Source organism: Leptonychotes weddellii, chromosome 11 (genome assembly GCF_054177405.1).
Source record: "Leptonychotes weddellii isolate Sample4059 chromosome 11, ASM5417740v2, whole genome shotgun sequence".
In the NCBI taxonomy this organism is placed as follows: domain Eukaryota; kingdom Metazoa; phylum Chordata; class Mammalia; order Carnivora; family Phocidae; genus Leptonychotes; species Leptonychotes weddellii.
The window spans coordinates 81,517,567-81,542,063 of NC_138379.1; the positions used below are offsets into that span (position 1 = coordinate 81,517,567).

Consider the following 24,497-nt stretch of genomic DNA (forward strand, 5'->3'; position numbering starts at 1 on the left):
GGGCGGCCAGGTACTCCTGCATGGCAGGCACAGTGAACACAAAGGTGTCCCGGTGCCCTGGTTCCACGCACGGGGCCAGGAAAAACCGCAGGGCATCCCGGCAAAAAACATGCAGCAGCTGGAACTCTTCTTCCGTCTTGAGGTCAGCTTCCAGGCAGCCGCGGACGTCCTCTTCGGAGAAGTAGGTCTTGCGGGAGGACACCCCCTCGTAGGCCAACTTGCCCACGGTTCGGGCTGCATAGGCCATGAGGGACAACTTGGAGGGGTCAGTGCTGTCCAGCATCTCCCCACTGAAGTTGAGCCGCAGGAAGCTGGTGTAAATGCTCGTGAGGGTCTGCCCGGGCGGCGTGGGGGCATGCAGGAAGTGCAAGGTGGCACACACAAGCCAGCAGTAGGAGGGCAGGAAGCAGGCGGCAGCGATCTGGTGGTGCCCCTCCAGGTTGCGGGAGAGCATCTGCACCAGGCTGTCACGCTGAGCTGGCGTGGCCGAGACACCCGCACCCCCGGCTCCGTTCCCGCAGTCCGGCTGGTTGAGGCGGAGCTGGAAATAGAGCTTCTGCAGGTTGGTATCAGAAAAGCCACAGATCTCACCATAGCGGCCCACGTACTTGCTGGGGATTCGGCCGATGGCGGAGGGCCGGGTAGTCACCAGAATGCTGGCCTGGGGAGCGCATGGTTGAGGGTTAAGGAGGACCTTCGCGTCCTGATTGCCTCACTCCCCAGAGAGCCCCTGAAGACCGAGCGTCCGAGGATGAGGATGAGGATGAGGATGAGCACCATAATTCTAACTATGCCCGAGCCCCCGCTGCAACCCAGGGCCCTGCTCCAGGTGCTTCCTGGGCAGGATCTCATTTGATCGGGATAGCTCCAGCAGAGAAGGAAACAGAGCTTGGGGAAGTGAGGGACTTGCTCAAAGACACACAGCCGGGACGTGGAGGGGCAGGTCTGAATAGCGGAGAGCCTGTGCTCCCACCCCAATAAACACGTGGGCTGGGGACACCAGCGTCCTTAGGGGACGAGTTAGGGGCAGCAGCGGCGGGGCGGGGCGGGAGGCCGCTCACCTCGGGCAGCATGTACTTGCGCAGCAGGTTGACAATGATGGCAGCTGGTGCCCCTGGCTCCTCGGGGTCACTGCAAAGCCCTGTTCCCGCTAACCGGAAGTCGAGGTTGAGCCGCTCCAAGCCGTGGAGCACAAAGAGCAGGCGGGACCCAGCAGCAGCCATCAGAGGCAGGATCTCCTTCAGGGACGCGTAGCGCTGAGCCACGAGCTGGCACAAGGAGGCTGGGGCAGAGCCCAGGGAGGACAGGTCCTCGCAGGAGAAGGGGATGAGCAGCTCGAAGGCCGGCAACCGCCCGTAACACCAGTCCAGGACCATCTTGCGCACCAGCGTGCTCTTCCCCGTGCCCACCGTCCCGTACAGCACCACTGTCTGCACCCGGCGCCCACAGGCATCGGGGTCGAAGAGCTGAGACAGGGCCAGTGGGGGGAGCCCGGCCAGGGGGGGCTGGTGCTCCAGGGCCAGCTGCGCCGATGGGTGAAGCAGCTCATCCGGGGTGCTCTCGCGGATCACAGGGTCTACGTGGACCGTGTCCAGTGCAAAGGTCGGGCCGAACTGGCGCTCTTCTCTGGGCAACCGGCTGAACCACTCGGCCAGATGCCGGCGGTGGCCCTGGACAGCTTCTGGATGGGAAGGCAAGGGGAATGGGTCAAGGAAAGAGGCTGCAAGATGCAGGAGCTTAGGGCTGGCCAGGGCGGTGGTAGGGTCAGGCCACAGAGCAAGGTGCAGCATCAGGACACAGAGACCCAGGACGGTGCTATGTATACAGGACTCTCTCAGACAACAGACTGTCCAGAAAGTTTGGAACCCCCATGGCAGAAAGGGGCAAGCCATGAGACAAGTGCTGCCAAAACTGGGTTGAATGGTTTTGTGGTTGTCTGTGCGCCATCTCCACTTGACTGTTAGACCCAGTTTGCTGAGGGAAGGGATGATGTATCCCTCCCAGTGCTTTGCATATGGTAAGAGCGGTGAGTGTGCACTGCACACGTGTTGCAGGAAGGGAGACGTGGACAGGTGGACAATGGGCGACGGGGGTAGGGTTTGCCCACTGATGGATGATGGCAGTGGATCCTCTACGCCTCCTTCTTCCTGCCTGCTTCTCCCTCCAGACCCAACTCCCCACCTCCCACTCCCCCACCACTGGGATCCCAGCCAGCCCCTCCCCTCAGGCCGACTGAGCAGTCGGTCCCTTTACCCGATGCAGAGATGCTCTGGAACAACTTTCCATGGCTTCTTGATGGAGGACCACTGCCCGCTGAGCTTCCACGGTGACGTACAAAGGCCCTGAGAGCAAGGATGAGCTGGGGCTTTGCTCCTGGGCTCAGCCTTTGGACAGGCTCAGAGCCCAGGCCTGTCTGAATTGCTGGACTTCTAGCTCCCTGAGATCTAGGCCTGACCCCGGACACCCAAGTCGAGAGCCTTGTCTGACTCTCACACCCTTCCCAGGGACTGAGATCTCGCCCCCTGGAACTCAGGCTGGCCACTGCCAGCCTCCACCCACTTCCCCCACAGATCCTCCCCCTCTGGCTGCCCTTGTCACTTGTCCTGTAGATAAAGTAAACCAACTTTGTCTGAGGCCTGGTAGCTGACTCTGCCCTCATCATTCCCAGAAAACCAACGTCACCCTGGGGGGGGGAGGGGGTCAAGCCCTCTCCAAGTCCTGACCCTTCCCAGGTTACTCTGCTGTGCCCAGATGTGTTCTAAGGCATGACCCCGAGGCCTCACCTAGGGAGCCCAATGGGAAGCTTCCCTTTAAGGGGCCAACTCCAGTGGATCAGGAAGGGGATTCGTTCATCTACAGAGAGAAAGGTGAAGAAAGAAATAACATCCAGACCCCACCAACACACAGACTTCGCGTCTATATCAAATCCCCCGGCATTTGTTCTCATCGCATCACGTACTGCTCCTTTGTGGCAGCTACTATGCGGTTTTATATCTCATTGTATGATTATTTGATTAACATTCATTTCTGCCCCACCCCCCTCCATGAGAGCAGGGACCACATCTGTTTTTGTTTATAATTACATACTTAGAACTTAGCACAAGGTCTGGCACACAGCACACAATAAATATTTGTCGAATGCAAAATGAGATCAGACAAGTGATCCTAGACTTCGTGTAGCTACAGGGACCCTCGAAGATCATCTAGCTTGACTTCCTTAGTTTAAGATGGGAAAAAGGGAACCTCAGCGAGGTGAGGTGACTTGCCAAGGCCAACAGCACATGAATCACAGAGCCAGGGCTAGAACACCTGGTGTCTGGATCCCTGCTCTCTTGGAGACACCATCTGGACTCTGAAGAGGAGAGGTAGAGACAGAAACCCCTGCTTCCAGCTCACCTGCTGACTGGAGCGCTCCTCCCAGACCAGAGCCCCAAGAGGCCCTGGGCAAATGGCGGCCCCACCTCATGGTAGGGAAGAAGGTGAGAGCCCAGGGCACTTAGCACACCACCTTCTATCCTGTTCCCCTGCAAGAAGACTTGTGTGAAGGGACCACACACACACACACACACACACACACACACACACACACACACCCCTTCCCACCCCTACCTCCCTGTGCAGGCTACAGAAAGGCCTTCCTCCTCGGGGAGCAACAGCCCTTCCTTAAATGTCAGCAGTGCCAACGCCCTGGCCTGGCTGGCCTTCGGATTGACTCTTTCTCCTATATCCCCCACTTGACAGATGCCATTTTATCTCCTACCCCCTCCCCCTCTCCCCCTGAGCCTTCATGGCTGCCTTTCTCCTGAGTCCCAGCCCTAGTGCACTGCTGCTTTATTTAGATGTCCTTTTTTTGCTTGGCTGCCAGCAAGCTCAGATGAGTCCTGTGTTCATTTTCAGTGGCTTTTCTGAACCTACATTTTCAAGGAACAATTATCCACTCTCCTCTGTGTTTTTTTCCCCCAGCTATCAGGTCCTGTTAGCTGAGTTTTAATGATTTTATCATCTTATCTTCTCTGCGACTTTTATGTCAGCTGCCTTTGAGGCTGGCATAAATAATAAATAAACGGAAGAATGAACTTCCTACTTGACATCTCCATATGGCTATCCTGCCTGTGCTTTCAGCTTCACCCATATACTCCTTACCCCCTCCCCTTTTAGTTACTTTACTGCCTATCTTCCCAATCACACATTTAGACTAGGAACCTGACCTCCTGGTCTTCAGACCTTCTCCCCTCCATCACACAGTTGAAACAGTCCTACTGATTCCTTCTCCCAGTGCTTTGCCAGCCTGGTCCTATTGCATGGTCCCTATGCCCCTCCTGTGCTACCTCAGACCCTCTGTGGACTTCTGGGGACCCTCCTTCTCCTTCCCAGCCAACGCGTTCAGTCTCACCCCACCCCATTCCAATCCCTCATCCCAGCCACCAATCACCTCCCTAAAATCCTAGGTTACCTGTAGGGTCCAAAACCCCTGACCGCCCACACAAGCTGTTTTTTGGAGTTTGCCCCCAACCTGTACCTCATTTGCCAGGCCCCCCAAATTCGTGCCCACACTTCCCTGACTCTGTTCATACACTTTCTTGGGCCTGGAATGGCCTTACTCCCCTATCAGAATGCTACACAATCTTTTAAGACCCTGCTCAAAGGCCCCCTCTTCCGGGAAGTCTCTCCTGATGCCCCTTACCTGGAGCGTGCTGCTATTTGGCACGTGGCTCCTTAAGGGCAGGACAGGCTCTGGAAGACCCGCTGCCCTGAGCCCACCCGCCAGCAGGGTCAACCAGTGGAGGGGCTGGGGCTCGGAGCAGAGGTCCCAGGGGCTGGAGAAGGGAGAAGAGAGGGCCCTGGGAAGCTGAGGAAGCTCGGGAAAGCCAGTTCAGTGGGATCAAATCGGCTCCAGGGCCACTGCCTCAAGATGGGACCCGCGGAGCCGGTGGGGCGGTGGTGAGGGCAATTTCCAAAGACCACCCCAGCTCTGCGGGCCGGAGGGGAAAGGAGGGGGCGCCGCAGCAAGGGTGCAGGGGCTGTGCTCCCACGGGGCCAGACCTCCCCGCCCCCCCCCCCCGACACACACACACACACAAACTGGGTCCCAAACAGCTCTCCCCGTTCCCGTTGGCTTCGGAGCCCAAGGGGGTTGGCGGCCGGCATGCCCACCGCTCAGCGCACCCGCTCGGTCCTCCGGGTCCGGGGACGAACTCCCCGCAGCACGCGCGCCCCGAACAGCGGCCCGGTCGGGGGCGAGGGGCGACGGAGCCGGCTGGGCCTTCACCCGCGGCTGCCGGCGTCTCTCGCTTCCTCCCAGAGGCCCCGGCTCGGCGTGTCCCGCCCGCCCCGCCCGCCTGCGCGGAGCCCGGCCCCCCCTGGCAGCGGGGAGGACGGCCCGGGCGCTGGCGACCCGCGGAGGAAGGGGACGGCGACCGGAGCCGGGATCCGCGGCGAGCGGGCCCAGGGCGGGGACTTCCCGGGCCGTCCCCTCTCCCACCGCCCCCTCCCCCGAGTCGCGCCGGCCCTCGGTGGCCGCGGCCCTGCGCCCGGGCGGGCCCCGCCGCGCCGAGCGCCCTCTGCAGGTGACCACGCGCCAGGGCCAGCCGGTTACCTCCCCTCCCGGGCGGGGCTCGCTGTTCGGCCCATTGTGCAGACCGAGTTGCTGAGGCGCCCCGGGGTGACCTGACTTGCGCGGGATGACCTAATGAGGAAGGGGCAGGGCGGGAACCAGAAGTCCCGGGCCTGGGTCTTCCTACCGCGCCCCTCGGCCGCTCCTGAGGCACCTACCCGTCCCCAGGGCATTCTTCCCATTGGGCCTCTTCACCTGCTCAGCCTACCTCCTGGCAGAGATCTGAGTCAAGGCCTTGTTGGGTCCTCCCTCTGTACCTGGCGCTCTTCAGACCCCAGACCTCTGTGTGTGGCTTCTGGTCGCTCTGACCAAGAAAGGAGCAAGAATGAGGGCTGAGAGATAGCTCCCACCCCAACCTGCTCTTCTTGTCTAGCACCCAGTCCTGTCCTAGCCCTGGGGCTTCCTGGTCCCCAAAGTCCTCACCCTCATCCCCCTGCTTCCACACAGGGCACACCCAGGGCTCACGTCACCCATGGAAGAGCCATCCACCGCCCACAGCCAGGGCACACCCCACATACAAATATAGATGTGCAATGTGCACTGAACAGAGGTGTGCAATGGGGAAGCCATAGAGAGGCACCTCGGGGAAGGGCTGGGAAGAGGGCTTTGTGATCTCTACTCTCCATCCAGACTGAAGATAGAGTTGATCTTTCATTTATACTTGAATGCGTGTTCATTCACTGAGTTCGTACTGAGCAACCAGAACAAGGCAGGCAGGGACCAGACCATGGCTTCCCTCCAGGTAGCCCGAATGATGGTCCTTCAGAGGCTGACGGAAGCCTTTGGAAAGGTTGGGAGAGGAAGTTACTGACTCTGGCAGAGGAGGTGACATTGAATTGGATCTTAAACAAGTCTGGGAAGGGGGCACCTGGGTGGGTCATTCCAGTAGGCGTCTATCTTCAGCTCACGTCATGATCCCAGTACTGGGATCGAGTCCTGCGATGGGCTCCCTGCTCCTTGGGGAATCTGCTTCTCTGCCTGCCCCTCCCCCACTCTCAATCTCCCTCTCTCTCTCTCTCTCAAATAATAAATAAATAAAATCTTTAGGGGCACCTGGGTGGCTCAGTCAGTTAAGCGTCTGCCTTCGGCTCAGGTCATGATCCCAGGGTCTGGGATCGAGCCCCGCATTGGGCTCCCTACTCAGCAGGGAGTCTGCTTCTCCCTCTCCCTCTGTTGCTCCCCCTGCTTGTGCTCTCTCTCTCTGACAAATAAATACATAAAATCTTTTTTTTAATTAAAAAAATAAAATCTTAAAAAAAAATAAGTCTGGGAAGGGCAGGGCATTTCCAGACAATAGGGAAAATGGCACGTTCTCATTTTAAGAGACGCTCCAAAAGGGGAGTAGAATGGTAGAACAACACTGTGAATGGGGTCTCAGGGGTGACATTTCAGACCTGGGGGTCTTTTAGCCTCACTCCACTTCCCTAGCCACACGAGGCGGACAGGCCCCCGGCTGCAGTTACTGGACGTGGCTCAGAGCAAGCTGTTCCCCTCCCTGCCCCCATGGCTATGACAGCCATGGAGGCTTTATTAATAACATATAATTTGGCCTCTTGCAAACAGAAGTACCATGAGTCACGCTGTGGGCATGTGCTCTGTCGTCTGACCTCAAGATGGGGCACCTGGTCCCCTAGACCCATAGCATGGAGAACAGCCTGAAGCATCCCTGTCCTCCAGCCCCTGGCACAGGCCCTGACACAGAAGGTAGCTGCACGGAAGGAAGTGATCTCTGAGTCCGGGAAGGGCTGGCACTCAGGGAGAGGGGGCACATTTCAAAGCACGCAGGGCCGGGCTGAGGGCATCTGTGCCACACCTCCGAGGGCCGATGGGACCAGGGGGAGAAATCGCAGGTGGCTCACACGGCGGGAGCACAGTATCTGGAGAGCTTGCCCAAGGCACTTTTCCAAGCCTTGGTTTTCTTCTCTGTGAGAGGGGGAAATGATAATACTCATCCTAGAAGCCTCATGGGGTTATTGTCAGAATCCAAAGAGCTTTCTTTGCAAATACATGAGCCACTCTACAGATGTTCTCTGTGCCTGAATGGCCCTTGCTGGCTCCAGAACGGCTGTTCGTCTCCTTTTGCTCCCAGGGGCACTTATAGAAGTGTGAGTTTATAAATGTTTTACTCTTTTAGGGGTATTTACATTTTGAAAGAGAAAGTAAAGAGGAAGAATCTTAAGAAAGACTACTTAGGGCGCCTGGGTGGCTCAGTCGTTAAGCATCTGCCTTCCGCTTGGGTTATGATCTCAGGGTCCTGGAATCAAGCCCCACATTGGACTCCCTGCTCAGCGGGAAGCTTGCTTCTCCCTCTCCCACTCTCCTGTTGGTGTTCCCTCTCTCACTGTGTCTTTCTCTGTCAAATAAATAAAATCTTTAAAAAAAAAAAAAAGACTATTTAGTGGTGGGATTTTGTGTCCATGGACTTTAAGAAGCCATCTGCAGGCATCACTGCAGAGAAAGGGTGGCTCCCGGAATGCCCTCTAAAAGCTAGCTAGAGTTCCAGAAGCTATGACTCTGACTTCTTCCCACTACCACCCTGAAGCCCACATGAGAAGGTCCATCTCCAGGCAGGCACCCCAGCAGTGATAGATGGGACCCTCATCTAGCCTGGGGCACTTAGCACTAGTAGGGTGGATGCCAGTCCCCCCCCTGTCAGTCCCCAAGCTTCAGGATCAGGAAGGAAGAGGGTGAGACAATGTGCTGTTTCTTGGGTCATCTTGCCACCAGCCTTCAAGGACTTCTGGACAATTGCCTACTCCAAACCTCAGGCTACCAACCCATTTGCCGTCCTGGTAGCCGATGGCTCAGCCCTGCTAAGTATGACCTGGGGGCAAGAGACGAGAGGAAGAAAAAGAAAAAGCTGGGGTAAGCTCAGTGAGGTCCCTGCCATTCTCATCCTAGAGCTTCAGCTCCAGGGTCTTTCCTGCTTCTCACTGCCCTTCATGACCACTGACTATACCCGCCACCATGGGCACAACCAGGGCTCAGTGAATTCTGAAGAGAGAGATGTGTATCACCCGGCAAGAACATACCCATGTGAAAATTGGACAGCCACATGCAGAAGAATGAAACTGGACCATTTCATTACACCACACACAAAAATAGACTCAAAATGGATGAAAGACCTAAATGTGAGACAGGAATCCATCAAAATCCTAGAGGAGAACACAGGCAGCAACCTCTTTGGCCTCAGCCGCAGCAACTTCTTGCTAGACACGTCTCCAAAGGCAAGGGAAACAAAAGTAAAAATGAACTAGTGGGACTTTATCAAGATAAAAAGCTTTTGCACAGCAAAGGAAACAGTCAACAAAACCAAAAGACAACCGACAGAATGGGAGAAGATATTTGCAAATGACATATCAGATAAAGGGCTAGTATCCAAAATCTATCAAGAACTCATCAAACTCAACACCCAAAGAACAAATAATCCAATCAAGAAATGGGCAGAAGACATGAACAGACATTTCTGCAAAGAAGACATCCAAATGGCCAACAGACACATGAAAAAGTGCTCAACATTACTTGGCATCAGGGAACTACAAATCAAAGACACAATGAGATACCACCTCAACACCAGTCAGAATGGCTAAAATTAACAAGTCAGGAAACGACAGATGTTGGCGGGGATGCGGAGAAAGGGGAACCCTCCTACACTGTTGGTGGGAATGCAAGCTGGTGCAACCACTCTGGAAAACAGTATGGAGGTTCCTCCCTGCCCCAAACACTCTAAAGCTCACAGATTTCTCTCAAGTGCTCTGAAGACCCATCACAGACCACGGAACCAGGAGCCACAGCCAGACACATTCATGCACTGCATACTGTATAAATATAGGTTTTATTAATAACGGGTGAAGTCCCACAAATACAACTGGCATCTCTGGACGATGGGGAGGATCTGTGGCAGGGTAAGAGAAGGAAGAGTGGTGTGTGCACAGGAATAAGCAGTGGGGAGAGCCCTGGGGGAAGGGGAAATCAGAAGTGGCGTGAGCCTGGACCTACCACAAAAGCCAGACATGCTCTGTGTCTGTCGCTCTGGTGCCCAGACGTATCGGCTGATGGGAAGGTGGGAAGGGTGTGGACAGACCCAGACAGGAGTTTGAATGAGCAGCAAGCGGCTGGGGAAGGGGCAGGGGAGTGAGAATGCCAACTTGACGCACAAAAGAAGGGCCCCGGGGTGGCAGTGGCCAAGGCCAACTTATGCCCATGCTTGTGCTCGTGTTGGCTCCTGAGCTCCGGGGAGCTAATGCCCTGTGCCACCCCTGGCTTGGAGGGGAAAGAAGACTCGGGGGTCGACACCTGCAGATCCCGGGTCCCGGGACACCCTGGGCGGCACCAGCCTCATCCGTGCAGTCAAAGCGGCATCCCCGGAGGAGGTGGGCACTGCCCTTCCCACGGCACCTACCACGGCACCATCACTCCTCCTCGGAGCCGCGGGGGACCGCGTGTGTGTGCCAGGCTGAGGTTGCCTGTTCACATGTATGTGCCTGTAACTCTGGGGAGGGGAGGGAGTGTTGCAGGACCGGGCAGGAGAAGCAAGAAAGGACGCTTGGTCTTCTCCTACTCACGCCCCAGAATAAAGTGCATTCTCCAGTTCCAGTGGCAGGTGGGAGAGAGACACACACATTATTGCAGAAGTGCCACCAGACCCTCCCCCCACCAAAGGGGACAGGGAAGGAGACGGGGAAGGGGACGGGGCATCCCAGGGCCCCAGGCCTCTCCAATCCCCAGGATTGGGAGGGATGACCCAGACAGAAAACCCAGCTTCTGTTCCAGCAGATTGTCCAAATCAGCCAGGTCTGGGGGTAGGGAGAAGGTGAGGAGGAGGAAGAGACTTCCAGAGCCTTCCCTGCTCCGTTCCATTGTCCAAATGGGACTTCTAGGGGACCCCACCAGGGCCCAGCCCTGGAACCTGAACCTTAGAACAGCCCAGTTTACAAACACTTGTGTGGTGGGGACCCCCAGAGGGGGCCACTTTGGTCAGTTGTAAATGGGGGCCTGGAGAACCTGGGGCTCCCAGGCAGACAACAGAGGAGGGTGCCGAGGGCAGGAAGGAGGGTGGTAGCCTCCTAGTGGTCTTTGCATGCAGATGTTGGAGAGAGTAGGGAGGAAGCTACAAACTGCAATCAACTGGGGAAGACTCCTGGGCATGTCGGGGAGGGCTGGAGCCCCTGTGGCCACGGCCACGGCCACGGCTGGGAGCACAGTCCGGTGGCCAACCTGTGGAGGAGCTGAGAGAGGGGTGGCCGCACCAGCAACCAGTGCCAAAGTCTACAAGGTTAAAACAGTCCCAGAGGGCTGGGGCTGGGGGCTTCCGCTGCGGGGGCTGGGGCGCAGGCCAGGGCACAGCTCTATCTCTCCGACTTGACCCGGTAACGGAGCACAAGGTATGCCAGCAGCCGCAAGGCCAGGAAGAAGATGCCCAAGACAAGGAAGTCCAGGTAGAGCTTGGCATCCTCCACATCCAGCGCTCGGAGGATACTCTGCGGATTCTGGAAAGGGCAGTGTTCCTCCAAGCAGGTCAGATCTCCTCGATCCATGCCATAGATGGTCAGAATCACACCCTCAAAGCCATACCTGTGCACGCGGGGACATCAGAGCAGGATACAGAGCATAGGGTCACTGTTCCCTGGGCAAACTGCCAGGGCCCAGCGGCAACTCTCTCCTCCTTGGGGCCTGGGCTCCTGCCGCGGCACTGACCTGACATAGGAGAGGTAGGAGCTCCATTGCAGGTAAGTGGGGATGGTCTTGAAGCTGACAAAGAAACCGGAGAACAAGAGGACAGGGATGGCGGTAACTGGGCCCACAAAGGTGGCCACCTGGAGGGGAGGGAAGGGGACCGGGCCATCACAAGAGTGACCGGGACAGACCCAGGACCCGGGTGGCCCGCGGTTCCCCACAGATCTGTTCCACTCCTGATGTCAGCCCCTGCTTCCTCCCACCAGACCCCATCCGCTCTCCGGATCCCCAGGGGGCCAGCCCTCCCACCTGGAGGGAATTGGAGGCAGCTCCAATCAGCAGCCCCAGAGACTGGGCCACCAAGGCTGTGGCAGTAGCCAGGGCGGAGAAGAGCAGGAAGCGGCTGGTTTCGGCTGGCTGGCCTGTCATCCAGTACATGACACTGCAGTACACAACCGGGCACACCACCTGGGGAGCGGGCACGGGCCTGAGCAGGGGGCACTGGCCGGGACCACGGCGGCCAAGACCGTCCACGCCACCTGGGCAGGAGCCCCTAGAACAGCTCTTCCTAGAGCATCCGTGCTGAGTCCTGCCACCCCCACGCTCGGTGTGTGCTGTCCCCCCAGGCTGACGCGTGTCCCCTTGCTTCCTCCGGTGTCGCCATTCCCATTGGGCCCCTTCTGACCAGTTCAGGCATGGTGACGTCTCCATATCTGAGCTCCTAAACTGGACCAGCTTATTCTTCTGCCAGCAGTCTCCCAAGGCACTATGTGTCTCTGGGTCTATGATTCACTCTACACGTGAACACGTGTCGTCCCCCTCTGAGCTATCAAGTCCTGGGGGCCGGTGTCCAAGCCTAGCGTGGACAGTCATGTCGGCTGTTCCCTGTACCAGGTGCCCACTCAAGAGGCCACCAGACGCCGAGATCCAGCTGTGCTCTTCTGCACCGTCCGTGGTGCAGCATCGGCCCTGAGGAAGGGGCAGGTTTTTCTCATTTGCACACCAGCTGCCCTACAGATTTTTGGTGGCCCCGGAACTTGGAACAGGGGGGTGGGGGGCGGTTAGTGCAATAAAACCAACCCAAACCGGCTAACGCTTACTGGGCACTTTAGCACGTGCCAAGCACTAGCCTAAGTCCTTTATGTGTATTAACTCACTGACTTCTCACAAACCATCCCGAGCTGGATACTCCCATCGTCCCACTTGATAGATGGGGACGCGGAAGCAGCGAGAGACAGGCGGCCTGCCCATGTCTCGGGGCTAACAAGCAGCAGTAAGACTTGAGTGCCCGCGCCAGCTACCCTCCACCGCGGCGGCTAAGATCCCCAGAATCATTCGTAAATGTTTTCATCACCGTCTGTCATCGGTCGTTCCCGCAAGAACATCAGTGCCACGAGGTCAAGATCACATCTGTCTTATCCATTGCCGGATCCCCGTGCCCGGCACAGAGCCTGGTGCGTGGTAGGTACTCCCCACCGATTTGCCAAGTGAGGAGAAGGAAAAGAGCAGACGGCCAGTGACGGGGTGGAAGGGGGCTAGCAAGCAAGGATGGGAGAAGCCAGCCAGGAGGGAGGAAGAGGTTTACCTGAAAGGGCACGTCGGCCATGGTCTTGGCCAGGTAGTATGCTTTGAGGCTGTACCAGTAGTTGAGATGCTCTCTCATGAAGACCGCCATCTCTAAGGGGACTGAGGACCCACGCGGGTGAGGCACAGCTGTCTGACCCCCCCGGCCCCGACCCTGTGCCCCGCTACCCGCCCCCCCGCCCAGGGCGGCACTGCTCACAGGTGAGCACGGTTGGCATAAGGGCGGCAAACATGAGGAACAGCATGGAGAAGAAGAGGCAGCCAGTGTTGTTGAAGACCTTGCTGGCATCGTTACCGATGTGCAGGTAAAGGAGACCAATGAGCACGCCGATGACCACGTGGGACACAAACCGCAGGTGGGTCAGGACCTGAGTGAGGAGAGGGGATGGGCCACAGCGCCAGGGATGGGCAGGCCACACTGGGCTAGGAACTCAGAGCTGCCCTCAAGGACACATAGACCCAGAGACACATAGTGCCTTGGGAGACTGCTGGCTGGCGGCGGGGGGCATTCCCATCCCAGCTGCTGAGATCCTGTGCCCCCCAAGAGCCAGGCCTGCACCAGCCTCCTCTCCCCCAACTTGGTGCCTCACCGTGTCCCTGAGGATGGACAAGAAGGTCCTCTTGAAGAGGATGCAGAACTGTGTGAGGGTGCTGGTGGCGAAGGTGTGGCTTTCAATGGGATCCACTTCCTGGGGAGAGGACATTGGATCAGGCGAGCGTACCCCACCCACCCACTGCACACCCAGCGCAGCGATGGGAAAAGCCTCCAGCCCTTCCCCAGGGCAGGGGTCCTCCATTCCCTGCCGTACTGATGGGAAACTCTCCACCACTGAGGTGAGTGCCTGGAAGCTGGCCTCAGGGTCATGCATTGGAGCGAGATCTGGAGCGAGGAAACACTTGAGAGGGAGGAAAGAGCAAGGGCGTCGAGGGCACTGTGGGGGCCGAGTAGGCCAGTCACTCCTCTTCTTGTCTTTACTCCATCAACAGACATTTACCCGAAGGGCACAGTAGCTTTATGCTACCAGTGCTGCGGTCGTGTTAAACAAGGATCATGATGACGGCAGCAAACACAACTAGCCCTCTTGGTTTCTGAAGCTGGCATCCAGCTTGTCAGTTCAGACGAAGGAATGAACACTAGAGGTCGCATCGCCCCCAGGCACGGCGGGGCCAGCCAAGGGACCTGTAGGAATGCAACCCCTCTAGCTTACAAGTGGCTCATCAGCACTACCCTGAAGACATAATCACCAGATGGACCGAACGAAATCTCGAACATAAGGAAGAAGGATATTTTTCAGGTTCCAAGTCTCTTGAGATGGAAAAGACCTCCGGGGACCAGAAGAAACAGCACCAGAGCACCCGCTCGTGTGACCTCAGGTGTCTCCGGTCAACGACAACCACCTTCTCAAGAGACCCCTGCCCCAAATTTTGGCCTTAAAAACCCTCACTTGTGAGCCCCTGGGGAGTTTGGGACTTCTGAGCATTAGCTCCCCGTTCTCCCGGTGGCCCTACACCAGGAACTCGCCTATGCTCCCTTACTGCGCAAGCCCGCCGTCTGTTTGTACTGACTTGCTGCATGAGCTCTCCTTCAGTTAGGTGATGCTTCCAAGGGTCACAGTATCTCATTTAGGGAAGAGAACCAGCCCTGAACGAACACCAGCAGTACCAGCTACAGTGCAAAGAGATTCATGTGATGATCTAGTTAGTCCTCCCAATAACCCTGGAGCTCAGGGTCATCACCTCTGGGCTGGAGATGACAGCAAGACACATGGGCCACGAGGCAAGAGACACAGCATCGGGTCTGCTTACCAGGTGGCCCGTGCCGGCACTGAGGACAACACACTACAGATGCTTAGTAAGAATTTGCTGAATATTGGGCGCCTGGGTGGCTCAGTTGGTTAAGCGACTGCCTTCGGCTCAGGTCATGATCCTGGAGTCCCGGGATCGAGTCCCGCATCGGGCTCCCTGCTCGGCAGGGAGTCTGCTTCTCCCTCTGACCCTCCTCCCTCTCATGCTCTCTGTCTCTCATTCTCTCTCTCTCAAATAAATAAATAAAATCTTTTTAAAAAAAAAAAAAGAATTTGCTGAACACATAAATGAACAGAGGTCGAGCAACGTGCCCAAGGTCACACAGCTGTTCATAGTAGCTCTAGTCCAAGTTCTGAGTTCTTCCTGGTCCCTAATGGTTGTGATGCCTCTGGGGGACAGCTCCTTTGGCAGGGCCATCGTCCAGGGTCCCTTCTGCCCTCCCCCACTTTTCCCTCTCTGCCCTCTCCAACCCTACTCACCTGAGGGCAAGGGGGGCAGGGGGTGGGGACCTCGTTCTTCTCAGGGCTGCTCTTCTTCTCGGCCATGACACAGAGCCCATTCTGCACAGCCCTGAACAGCATGGGGTTCAGGTCTCCATATTCTCCAGAGGCCACTTCGATGACTGGGAGACACGGAGGGGAGTGCTTGGCTAAGATCCCTCCTTGGTTCCTGAGGGCAAGCCAGCCCCTCCATGGGTGCGCAGGGAAGGCAGGGGACAGTGAGACCTCCCCAAGGAGGCCCAAGTGCAGGACCTGATCCCCCAGATTTGGCCAGCACCACAGCCCAGGCCCCCCCCACTCACTGAAGTCAGCCGGGTTGTGGTAGGTGGGGCAGTGTAAGCCAAGCCCCTTCAGGTAGGGGATCAGGTTGGTGACCACGCCCTTGAAGATGCACTGACCCTGGCTCAGGATGTAGAGCTGAGGCAGAAAGGAAGGGTGAGGAGGACACAACCGTGGACTAGGCGGACCCCACTAGCACCTCTCCTGACGCCCTTCCCTCTCCCCACCTCAGGCCAGTCCCCTGGGAGGTCCAGAGCACTCACCTTGTCAAACATCTCAAAGAGCTTGGCGCTGGGCTGGTGGATGGTGCAGATGATTGTACGGCCCCCCTGGGCCAGGGACTTCATGAGGGACACCACTTGGAAACATGAGGCGCTGTCCAGCCCACTGTCCAGAGAAAGGCCACGGGGGGAGGGGGTGGGGTGAGGTGGGCAGAGCCAAGAGAAGGGAGTGCTTGGGGTGGGGCAGCTGCTACGACAGGGATGGAGCTGGCATCCCCAGAAGGGAGTCCCTCTGGCCACCCCGATAGCCTGTCCTTACTAGATGATGCAGGCCTTTGGAGGTACCAAGAAGCCCAGAGCGCCATTCAGTTTAACAAGCAAATATGGAGCGAGCACCTGCTGAATGGCCGGCGCTGGGATTACCATGATGGATAGCTAAGACATAGGCTCTGGTCTGGAGGGAGAGAGAGAGAAGCGCACAGATCATTGGAGATGATGTGGAACATGCTGTAGAAACACGGGGTGACGACGAGGGGGAGGCTTCAGGAATGCCACACAGGGGTTGGAGGGTGGTCAGAGAAGTTTCCTGAGTGCGTGTGGAAGAAGGAGCTGAGCCAGCTGAAGGTGGAAGGGCAGGCATGGTGGTGAAGGGCAGCCCGGACAGAAGACACAACATGTGCAAAGCTTAGAGGCATGAAACACATGGCTGGCCCAGGGAAGTATAAGCAATTCGGTGTTATTAGAGCATAAAATACAAGACAGCATGAAGCAAGATGTGAGGCTGGAGAAGTAGGTTCAGACCGGGACCTCGTAAGTCCGCTGACTTTCTTCTGAGGGCAAATGGGACTCGCTGTGTGTTTTTAAGCGGGGGAGTGAGTATTGACCGACTTGTGTTTTAGAGAGCGCTCCCTGGCTGCAGTTTGGAGGGAGGATTGGCTGGGAGAGACTGAAGACCAGAGTAGGTAGGAGTCTGTGGCAGAAATGCAGGCAAGAGCTGATGAGGTCCAGAACTTAAGCACGGGCACTCGGGATGGGGGTGGGGCGCATCTGAGAGACAGAGAAAGGAGGTAGAATCAGCAGGATTTGGGGACTGATTGGCGGTGGGGAAGAGAAGGAGAGGGAGGCATCCGTCAAGGAGGACATAGGATTTCTGCCTGCGTGAAGGATGGGGCTTCTACGGCAACAGGATTGGCAGGGATGGATGAGGAGGAGGCCCTTATCTTGGCCCCAGGAGGTTGCTGCACAGGGACTCTGGTCTCCAGCAGTGGAGCTGATGTGGCCTCCTGCCCTGGCTCAGGGCCGAGGGGAGGCGGCATCCTGGTGGGAGAGGAGGGGGAGAACTACCTGGTGGGCTCGTCAAAGAACATGACGGGCGGGTTGTTGACCAGCTCCAGGGCGATGGCCAGGCGCTTCCTCTGCCCACCGGAGAGCAGAGCTGTCCTCGTGTGGGAGCAGGACATCAGGCCCAGTGCCGTCAGGATCTCCGTCACCTGGCCCAGCCCCCCCACCCACCCCAGGTCAGCTTCAGAATCTCTGCTCCTCCCCAGCCCCCCACACCCCGATTTAAAGAAGCGTTCCCTCAAGTCCACTTGGCCTCCAGTGTCCCAGCCTTGGCGTCCAGTCTCCCACCCCCCAACTCAGGGCTTTAGAACTCTGAAGCACAGAAAGGGCAGCTCTCCTGTTCTCGCCCCTTTCTCTTCCCCACTCACCAGTTCCTTCTTCACCTCTTGCTTCTCACTCAGCTTCAGGTTAGCAGAGACCTGAGGCCCAGAGAGTAGGCAGGTCAGATATATGTGGGAGGAGGGCCCTGCCTTGAACCCCTAGCCACCGGGGAGGATGGGGAGGGCAGACAGAAGCGGAGGCTGGGAGAGGGAGCAGCCAGCCAGCCCTCACCATCATGGCTTCCAACACGGTGAGATGTGGCAGCAGCATGTCATCCTGCATGATGTAACAGGACATCTTGCGGAAGGTCCTCAGCTCCCGCGGCCTCCCGTTGACCAGGATCTGACCCTTCATTCCGGACTCCCTGCAGGCCCATTGGTTGCAGATGGGGGTCAAGGCCACTTCAGAATACCTTCTGTGCTCCCCAGGGGATCCTTCTTCCTGGCTCCTGCCCCATTCCACCCCGGCCTCGTCCTCACCTGTACCCTGCCAAGATGTTCATGAACGTGGACTTGCCGGCCCCGGAGGGGCCCATGATGCCAATCAGCTCCCGGCGGCAGAATTTACCCGACAGGCACTTGAGGAGGGTCTTATAACCTGCGGCGAGGGAGGGAGGAACTTGTGATCAGGGTTACAGTGAACAGAGGCACCCGAAACTCTGAGGAGCGGCCCTGGCTATTAGTGAACGAGACAGTTCCCTACTCAGGGGGGATCGATGAGGATGGAGAAACACCTTCCGAGGGGCAATGATATTCACCCCGTCTCCGCCTGTTCCCCTAGAAGGGCCAGGTCCTCACAGCAAAGTACCAGAGGTAAGCACACTCTCCTGTAGGCCATGGGAAGACCTCCACTCCTCACGGACGGGCAAGGAGAGGGGGTCAAGTTTATAGACGACCCTGCTCCCCCACTATAAACACAGTAGTCACTCTCGCTCCCTCCAGGAAGACTTCGCCAACCGTCAGCCTGAGTGAGCTGGTTAAATGTCCTCTGTGTTCGCACAGCACTCTGCATATGTTAGCATGTTTGCTATTTGATGTGCCCGTCCCTTGCCTCTGTCCCCCAGCCTCTTAGTCTGTGAGCTGCCTGGGGGCAGAGCCTGTGTCCTGCTCATCTATGTGACCTCAGCAGACTGGCATGTACTAGGTGCTCACGGTGTGTTCTAGGAACATGTGTTCTCAGAACTTTTGCCTCATTCTGAAAAGGCCTTCTTTGTGCTCGCTTGGCCCACAAGGCTCATCTCCGCAGCCCCTACCACGGCCCGGTAAAAATCTCATGATTCATTCACTCCCTGGGAGGCAGCATATGCATTAAGAGCATTGATTTGGAGTCAGGTGGATCGAGGTTCAAATTCTGGCTCCACACTTACCAGCTGTGGGACCTCAGGCAAGTTGCTTAACCTCTCTGAGCTCCAGGTCCCTCATCTGTAAAATGAGGATGATAGTACCTATCTCATAGGGTTGTTATAAAGATGCAATGAGATAATATATGTAAAGCATATGACACAGTGCTTGGCACATAGAGTACATTTAAAAAGTGACATTTTATTATTAATTCTATTTGACAAACACTTATTGATGTCTACTACTTTCCAAGCTCTGTACCAGACACTGGACAAAAAAATGAAGAAGACACATTTCCTGCATTCAAGAAAGTCATAGTCTAGGTTAAAAAGATGGAAAACATCTGTGGATCTGAGGAGAGATAAAATAAGGGTTATAACAGAAGAACAAATAATGTACGATGAGAATGCAGAAAATGGAACTGAGGAGGGTGGAGGGGCAAGGGAAAAATCAGGAATGGCTTCGTGGAAGAAGTGGCATTTGAGCAAAGTCTTGAAGGATGAGCAGCATTCAAAAATGGAGAGGAAAGTCGGAGGCTCTCCAGTCCTTGGGAGGAAGAGCTCTGCTACCTGAGAGCATATGGACAACACAGGCCAGGAAGCAGAGGTCAGAGACTACACGGAGTCACCTGGGGAAACAAAGGGGCGGAGAGGAAGGAGGGAGCCCACGAGGCAAGACTTGCCTTCTATGCTTGCAGACCTGCCTCACTGAGGCAGAAACACCAAGGCTCTACTGGAGATTTTGGGGCCTACCACCCTCCTCCGCAACCCCCCCCCCCCAGAGCTCAATTCCCTCTCCCCTCTACCTCCTTAGCAGAGACAGTGAAGGGATGTGATCTTTCACCCTCCCTCCACCACACCCAGCTGTCCCTCTGGACACATCCATTCAGAAGGAGGCTCAGCTGCTGTCCACTGTGGGGTCCCCATCACACCACCTGCCCGGATAGTGCTTTAGAGTTTACAGACACATCACTTGCATTGCTGCTATGGCAACATGGATGAGCCACCTGGGGCCCAGGGACATCCAGCGACTCACCCAAGGTCACACAGCAAGTTCTTTCCTGGGAGGGGGAAGCCATAGTTCCATCCCTCGGCCTCAGGGATCGTCACCCTCAATCAGAAAGACGTGTGGTTGTGTACTCCCGCAAACACCCTCCAGAGCCACTCACAGGAAATGATTTCTTTGGCAGGGGAGGAAACAGGCGATGATGAACCTTCCCCTCATTTAATCCGAGCCAAGCACCAGACTGAACACTGATGCCTAATACAAATATCATCTTACACTTGCCTCTCAACAAGCATTTGCACAGATAACTTCTCAGCTGAGCTTCACAACACGCCTGTGCGGGGACAATTCTTATCGTCCCTGTTTACAGATGGAGAAAGTGAGTCCAAGAGAGGCTAAGGAGATGGCCCAAGGTCATCCAGCGGACAGGCGGCTTTGAACTCCTGCTGTTCCCCAGCTGCTCATCACGGGAGGGGCCGGCCAGCCCTTCCAGATAAAAACACACCAGAGTTCTGGTCCTGCCTCTGTCAGTAACTCTCGCAATTTTGTCAAGTCACTTAATCTTTGAGGACCTCCGTCTCCTCATCTATAAAATAAGGACAGTAATAGCTCCTCCCAAGGCATAATAGGGTTATTGTGAATATTCAGTGAGATATTGAATAGTAATTAATGGGAAAGTGTTTTGAAAAACAAGAAACATCCTATATAATTAGGGGAGATGGGTGGCAAGTCCTTACCTGGGCAAGGCAGACACCACCCTTCCCATCCCTCGCTCTTCCTCTCTGCCTACCTCTAACGGCTTTCTGTCCTCCAGACAAGGGGAGAGGGACTCCAGTGAAAACACAAGTCAAAGAGAAGAGGACAGAGGGCAAAGAAAGGGGCAAAGGACAGAAGAGACAGCAAAATGGACAGTAGAGAGCCTGGGGCTGGCAGGATCAAAGGAGGAAGCACCTGGTCAGGGGTGCCAGTCTGGCTGGTGGGTTGAAGCAACCGGTCCATCTAGCTACACTTCTTTCTTATCTTCACGTCTCCTTAAAACTGAGGGAAAACAGGGCGATAGGAATAACGGCCACCTCCTCATTTGCCCAGAGCTGATCTCAGGGCCCAGAGGCTGCTCTGGGACAGGGCACCCAGCAGGGGGCCCAGAGGCCTCAGTTTCCATTGGCTCAGGCCCTGGGACCTTTTGGTCACTCGTGAGAGCAAGGGTGGGGAATGCAGAGACAGCTCATGCTCAGCCCTGCTCGGAAGCACCCCAAACTTATTTCTTGAATCTCAGAGAACAATGTCCCAGCCCCATCCCTGACCCACACCCAGCTCCGGGCAAAACAACAAAACAAAACAAAACAAAACCCTCAGCTTCTCTATTCCCAGCTCAAGCTGCCCAGGGCAGGCGGGGCAAGGACTCCAGGGGCTGCTCAGAGCCCCAGACCTGACCCACCTGTGCGGATGAGAGAAAAGAGGAGGAGATGTGAATGCCAGACCAGGGAAGTTAAGAAGGAAAGAACAATACACAGAGAGCTGGCAAACCTGACTTCTGGTCCCAGCTCTGCCACTTATTAGCTGTGTGGCACTGGTCAAGTGACTCAACTTCCCTGGACCTCAGGTTCCTTATTAGTAACATGGGGATGTCACCTATCCTGCTAAACCTTCACCCTCCCTACCTTGGAGGACTTCAGCAAGAATGAAGTAAGATGACAGGAATGAGAACATCTTTTAACATTAGCAGTGTTCTCTAGGTACAAGGATGTTGCTAACCACTGAGGAGGACTGCAACAGAGCCCGGAACTTTCTCATACCAAGCCTCAAAGGCAGGAATTCTACCTAAAATAAAGGTAAACTCCTCCAGGACTACCTAAGGACCAGAGGTTCTAGTGTCATCTTAGAGGAGGAAAGCTTCAATAGCCAGTTGAACCTAGTGTCCCACCAAGCTCACAGGTGCGTGGGGAGCACAGACCTGGCAGGTCAGCTGTGTGCATAGTCGGTGGAGGGTTGAGATTTCAGTGCTCCCACAGAGCCCCCTGGGGCGGAACTTGGTGAACAGGGGACACCCAGACCTCCTGCTCTCTAAGAGGCAACTCCTGGGGGCTCCACAGCTCCCCATCAGGCTGCTCCCTTACCCCGTTTGCGCCAGCAGGGCCCCTCCCGCACGGAATAGGACAGCTCCACGAACTCGATGTCCACCGCTGAGCGCTTGGGTAGGTGGGAGAAGCGTTGGGCTTCGGTGATGTGGTTCTCCACCTTCTTCAGGTGCGTGGTCAGCATCGGGGGCTCCGCCCCGTCCTCCAGCGCCACGGCCATGGCCACGGCCCCGGGTCCTAGTCCACAGCCCACGGCCTCCAGCGCCTTCTCTGCCATCGCGCCGCGGGCCTGCAGGGAGAGGGTCTGCTCAGTTTGGGGCAGACCCCCAAGCCCTGGCTCAAAGCTCCCTCCCTTGCTTTCTAATGCTCCCCACCCCCACTCCCCGCCTCCTTCTCAGGGCAGATCCGCTACTGGGAGCACCCCACTTCCCACCGCCAGAGCATCTGCCCTCTCCTGCCCCCCACTCTCCGCGTAGCTACGCTCGGTCTCGACCTCTCCTCGGTCCAGGCAGCCCCAGTTCCAGCCTGGCCCCAGCCTGGCCCCAGCCCGGCCCCTGGAAGCCCTCACCCGCTCCCCCCCCCACCTCCCCGCGGCGGCTCTAATCTCCTTACCCCGCAGGCCAGCAGCCCCTGGGGACTGGAGGGTTGGGGGGCGGGGAGGAGGGCAGGGGCGGCCGGCCGCGGCTGCCGGCTAGGAGGTCAGGGTAGCCGGCTGCGCGCAGGGCGGACCCGGGGCAGGCGGAGGAAGAGGAGGCTCTGGGCCTCCCGCTGCATCCCCCTCCCCATCCCGGGGCGCGTCCCCTGGCCGGCCCCTCCCGCCGCGTCCCGGACTCTCCCCAAAGGCGGGCGCACCACCGGGACTCAAGACCACCGCTCCCCCACCGCCGCCGCCAACTAGCCCCCCACCGTGGCGGGCTCCCCCCCTTCCCTATCTCCTGTATGCCTAGTCACCTTGACGCGCCCCCGGGCCGGTGCGGACCGAGAAGCTTAGCGCTGCCGCGCGGGCCGGGGATGGAGACTCCGGGCCCTCCTTACCTGCCTCCGGCTGCGGCACCCGCGGCCCGGCTCCCGGTCCCGGCGGCGCGGGCCGGGGCGGGGCCGGGGCGGGGCGGGCGACCGGGGAGGGCCCGGGCCGCAGGTCCGCGGAGAGATGACAATGATGGGGAGGGGCGATGGGGGCGCGCCCCGACTCGGCTGCGCACAGCCGGGTCCCAGAGCCCGGTGCTGGGCGCTGTGTCCTCCCGAGCCCGCCGGGCGACTGCGCTCTCCTCCCAGCTCCTGCTTGCCGGTCCCGCTGTTCTTAAAGGGCCCGCGCCGCCCCGCAGCCGGCGGGGGGCGAGCACGGCGAAAGGGACAACAGTGCCGGCGACGCGGGGCCAGAGCGGGCGCAGGCGTGGACCCAGGACTGGGGGGTGGCGGCGAAAGGCCGACTTGAAGACTGTGAGGACAGGAGAGCTGAAGTCGCTCAGAGGGGACAGTACCCTGGATTACAGACTAGACGGTGGTGGTGTGCGTATAGGGGGTGGGGGTGGGCATTGGGGTGCAGATGCCATCCCTCTCAAGGGATTGTGAAGCTATCAGACTGTCTGCACCACTCCCCCATCAGTTTCCCTCAGTTCTGGCCTTTGAGCTCAGGCTTCCTCCAGGGATTTCCCAAACTAGATACAAAGGCTTTGGAAGCTAGAGTCTTGGCATAGCCTCCTCCCCTTTCCCCACCCCATTCCCCACCTTCCCTATCTAGTTAAGAAGGGAAGGCGGGTGGACGCTTTGGGAGAGCTTGCAAGCAGGTCCGAGGTGATGGCAGTACTTAGAACTCAGCCTGCTCCGACTACAGTCCTTAACTCTCCCAGGCAAATTAAGACCTTTAAGACAGGCACACGCCTAACGCTGGAGGCACAGACGTACCAGGGCACGCACGGGGCTCACAGACTCTGCCTTGGGCATCTTCTAGTACACATGTCATTCTCTCCTTCAGCCCACAAGCCTTCAAACGCAGGTCCCCAGAACACTCTGGGGCTTTCCCCTGCTTTGCTCCTTTCTCATGCTCCTCTTGGCCCCCCGCCTGCCCCAGCCCCAGTCTTCTAGGGGTAAGTAGGTTAGCCAGTTGAGACACGTGGCCTGAGCTTTTAAGTTCCCACCTGTCACAGAGCAAAGACAGATGGGAGGGGAGGCTGCTGGTGCAGCTGCCACCTCCTTACTGCAGCAGTTGAGAGGTTACTAGCAGTCAAACCTCTCCCCTGCTCATCAGCCCCTCCTCCAGCCTCCACCGCGGGAGGCTGGCGGCCCCTGCAGGACATCTCCAGGCTCCGCCCTGCAACCGTAAGGTTTAGTGGATTTAGGATCCAGCCCTCCCTACCTTCCCCTCATCCCATGCCTACACCACCACCATTCCTCAGGACCAAAGTTCTCACTCTCCGGGATGGACCCTCCGTTCTCCAAGTTAACCTCCAATGCTCCCACAGACACCCCCCCTCCCCAACGGTTGCATTTACAGAGCAATCATTATGGACCTGGCATTGCCTGATTTAATTCTCACCATGCCCTTATGAGGCAAGCATTACAACCTGTCTTTAGAAATAAAGAAACAGAGGCATAAGGAACTTGGTTAAGCAATGTGCCCAAGAGTACATGTCTAGTCTGCAGCAGAGCAGGGCTTGAACCCTGAAGTCTTTGCTTTTACCCATCCTGCTCTGGGGACTCTCAGAGCCCTATTTCCAAGTGGACTATCTCCC

The 24,497-nt window shown here is 57.3% G+C and overlaps 2 protein-coding genes across 4 annotated transcripts in view; both read right to left on the reverse strand.

The window, feature by feature from the left end:
• Nucleotides 1–5,511, reverse strand: part of NLRX1 (NLR family member X1) — an 11,362-nt gene extending 5,851 nt beyond the window's left edge. The window contains exons 1-6 of the mRNA XM_081797356.1: nucleotides 4,685–5,511; nucleotides 3,397–3,524; nucleotides 2,784–2,853; nucleotides 2,254–2,342; nucleotides 1,062–1,681; nucleotides 5–661 (exon numbers count right to left, since the gene is read on the reverse strand). Coding sequence (XP_081653482.1) covers nucleotides 5–661; nucleotides 1,062–1,681; nucleotides 2,254–2,342; nucleotides 2,784–2,853; nucleotides 3,397–3,466 — 1,506 coding nt within the window. The 5' untranslated portion in view covers nucleotides 3,467–3,524; nucleotides 4,685–5,511. The remainder of the gene's footprint in view (nucleotides 1–4; nucleotides 662–1,061; nucleotides 1,682–2,253; nucleotides 2,343–2,783; nucleotides 2,854–3,396; nucleotides 3,525–4,684) is intronic.
• A 3,919-nt stretch (nucleotides 5,512–9,430) lies between these two features.
• ABCG4 (ATP binding cassette subfamily G member 4) lies at nucleotides 9,431–23,025 on the reverse strand. Of its 3 annotated transcripts, XR_004077681.2 has the most exons (16): nucleotides 22,801–23,025; nucleotides 21,805–22,054; nucleotides 17,822–17,939; nucleotides 17,574–17,706; nucleotides 17,390–17,440; nucleotides 17,025–17,170; nucleotides 15,723–15,846; nucleotides 15,483–15,597; nucleotides 15,160–15,302; nucleotides 13,465–13,563; nucleotides 13,074–13,242; nucleotides 12,876–12,976; nucleotides 11,600–11,758; nucleotides 11,312–11,430; nucleotides 9,614–11,188; nucleotides 9,431–9,509 (listed from the first exon to the last, which is right to left on the reverse strand). XR_004077681.2 is itself a non-coding variant. In XM_031034922.2 (15 exons), exons 2-15 carry the CDS (start codon nucleotides 22,040–22,042, stop codon nucleotides 10,963–10,965), a joined length of 1,941 nt encoding a protein of 646 aa, XP_030890782.1. In that variant the 5' UTR covers nucleotides 22,043–22,054; nucleotides 22,801–23,025; the 3' UTR covers nucleotides 9,431–10,962. The 3 variants fall into 3 exon arrangements, 2 of the variants coding, with proteins under 2 accessions (XP_030890782.1, XP_030890783.1); XM_031034922.2 differs by having other exon boundaries at nucleotides 9,431–11,188; XM_031034923.2 differs by lacking the exon at nucleotides 22,801–23,025 and adding an exon at nucleotides 18,709–18,763 and having other exon boundaries at nucleotides 9,431–11,188; nucleotides 21,805–21,911.
• Between the last annotated feature and the right edge of the window lie 1,472 nt (nucleotides 23,026–24,497).

Coding starts and splice junctions, on each gene's coding strand:
- ABCG4 (XM_031034922.2), bottom strand. CDS start 22,042: ATGGCAGAGAAGGCGCTGGAGGCCGTGGGCTGTGGACTAGGACCCGGG. Junction 15,303..15,482: donor CCACAACCCGGCTGACTTCA/GTGAGTGGGGGG, acceptor CGTGTCTCCCAG/TCATCGAAGTGGCCTCTGGA. Junction 11,759..12,875: donor TGGCCGACGTGCCCTTTCAG/GTAAACCTCTTC, acceptor CCCGCTCCCCAG/GTGGTGTGCCCGGTTGTGTA.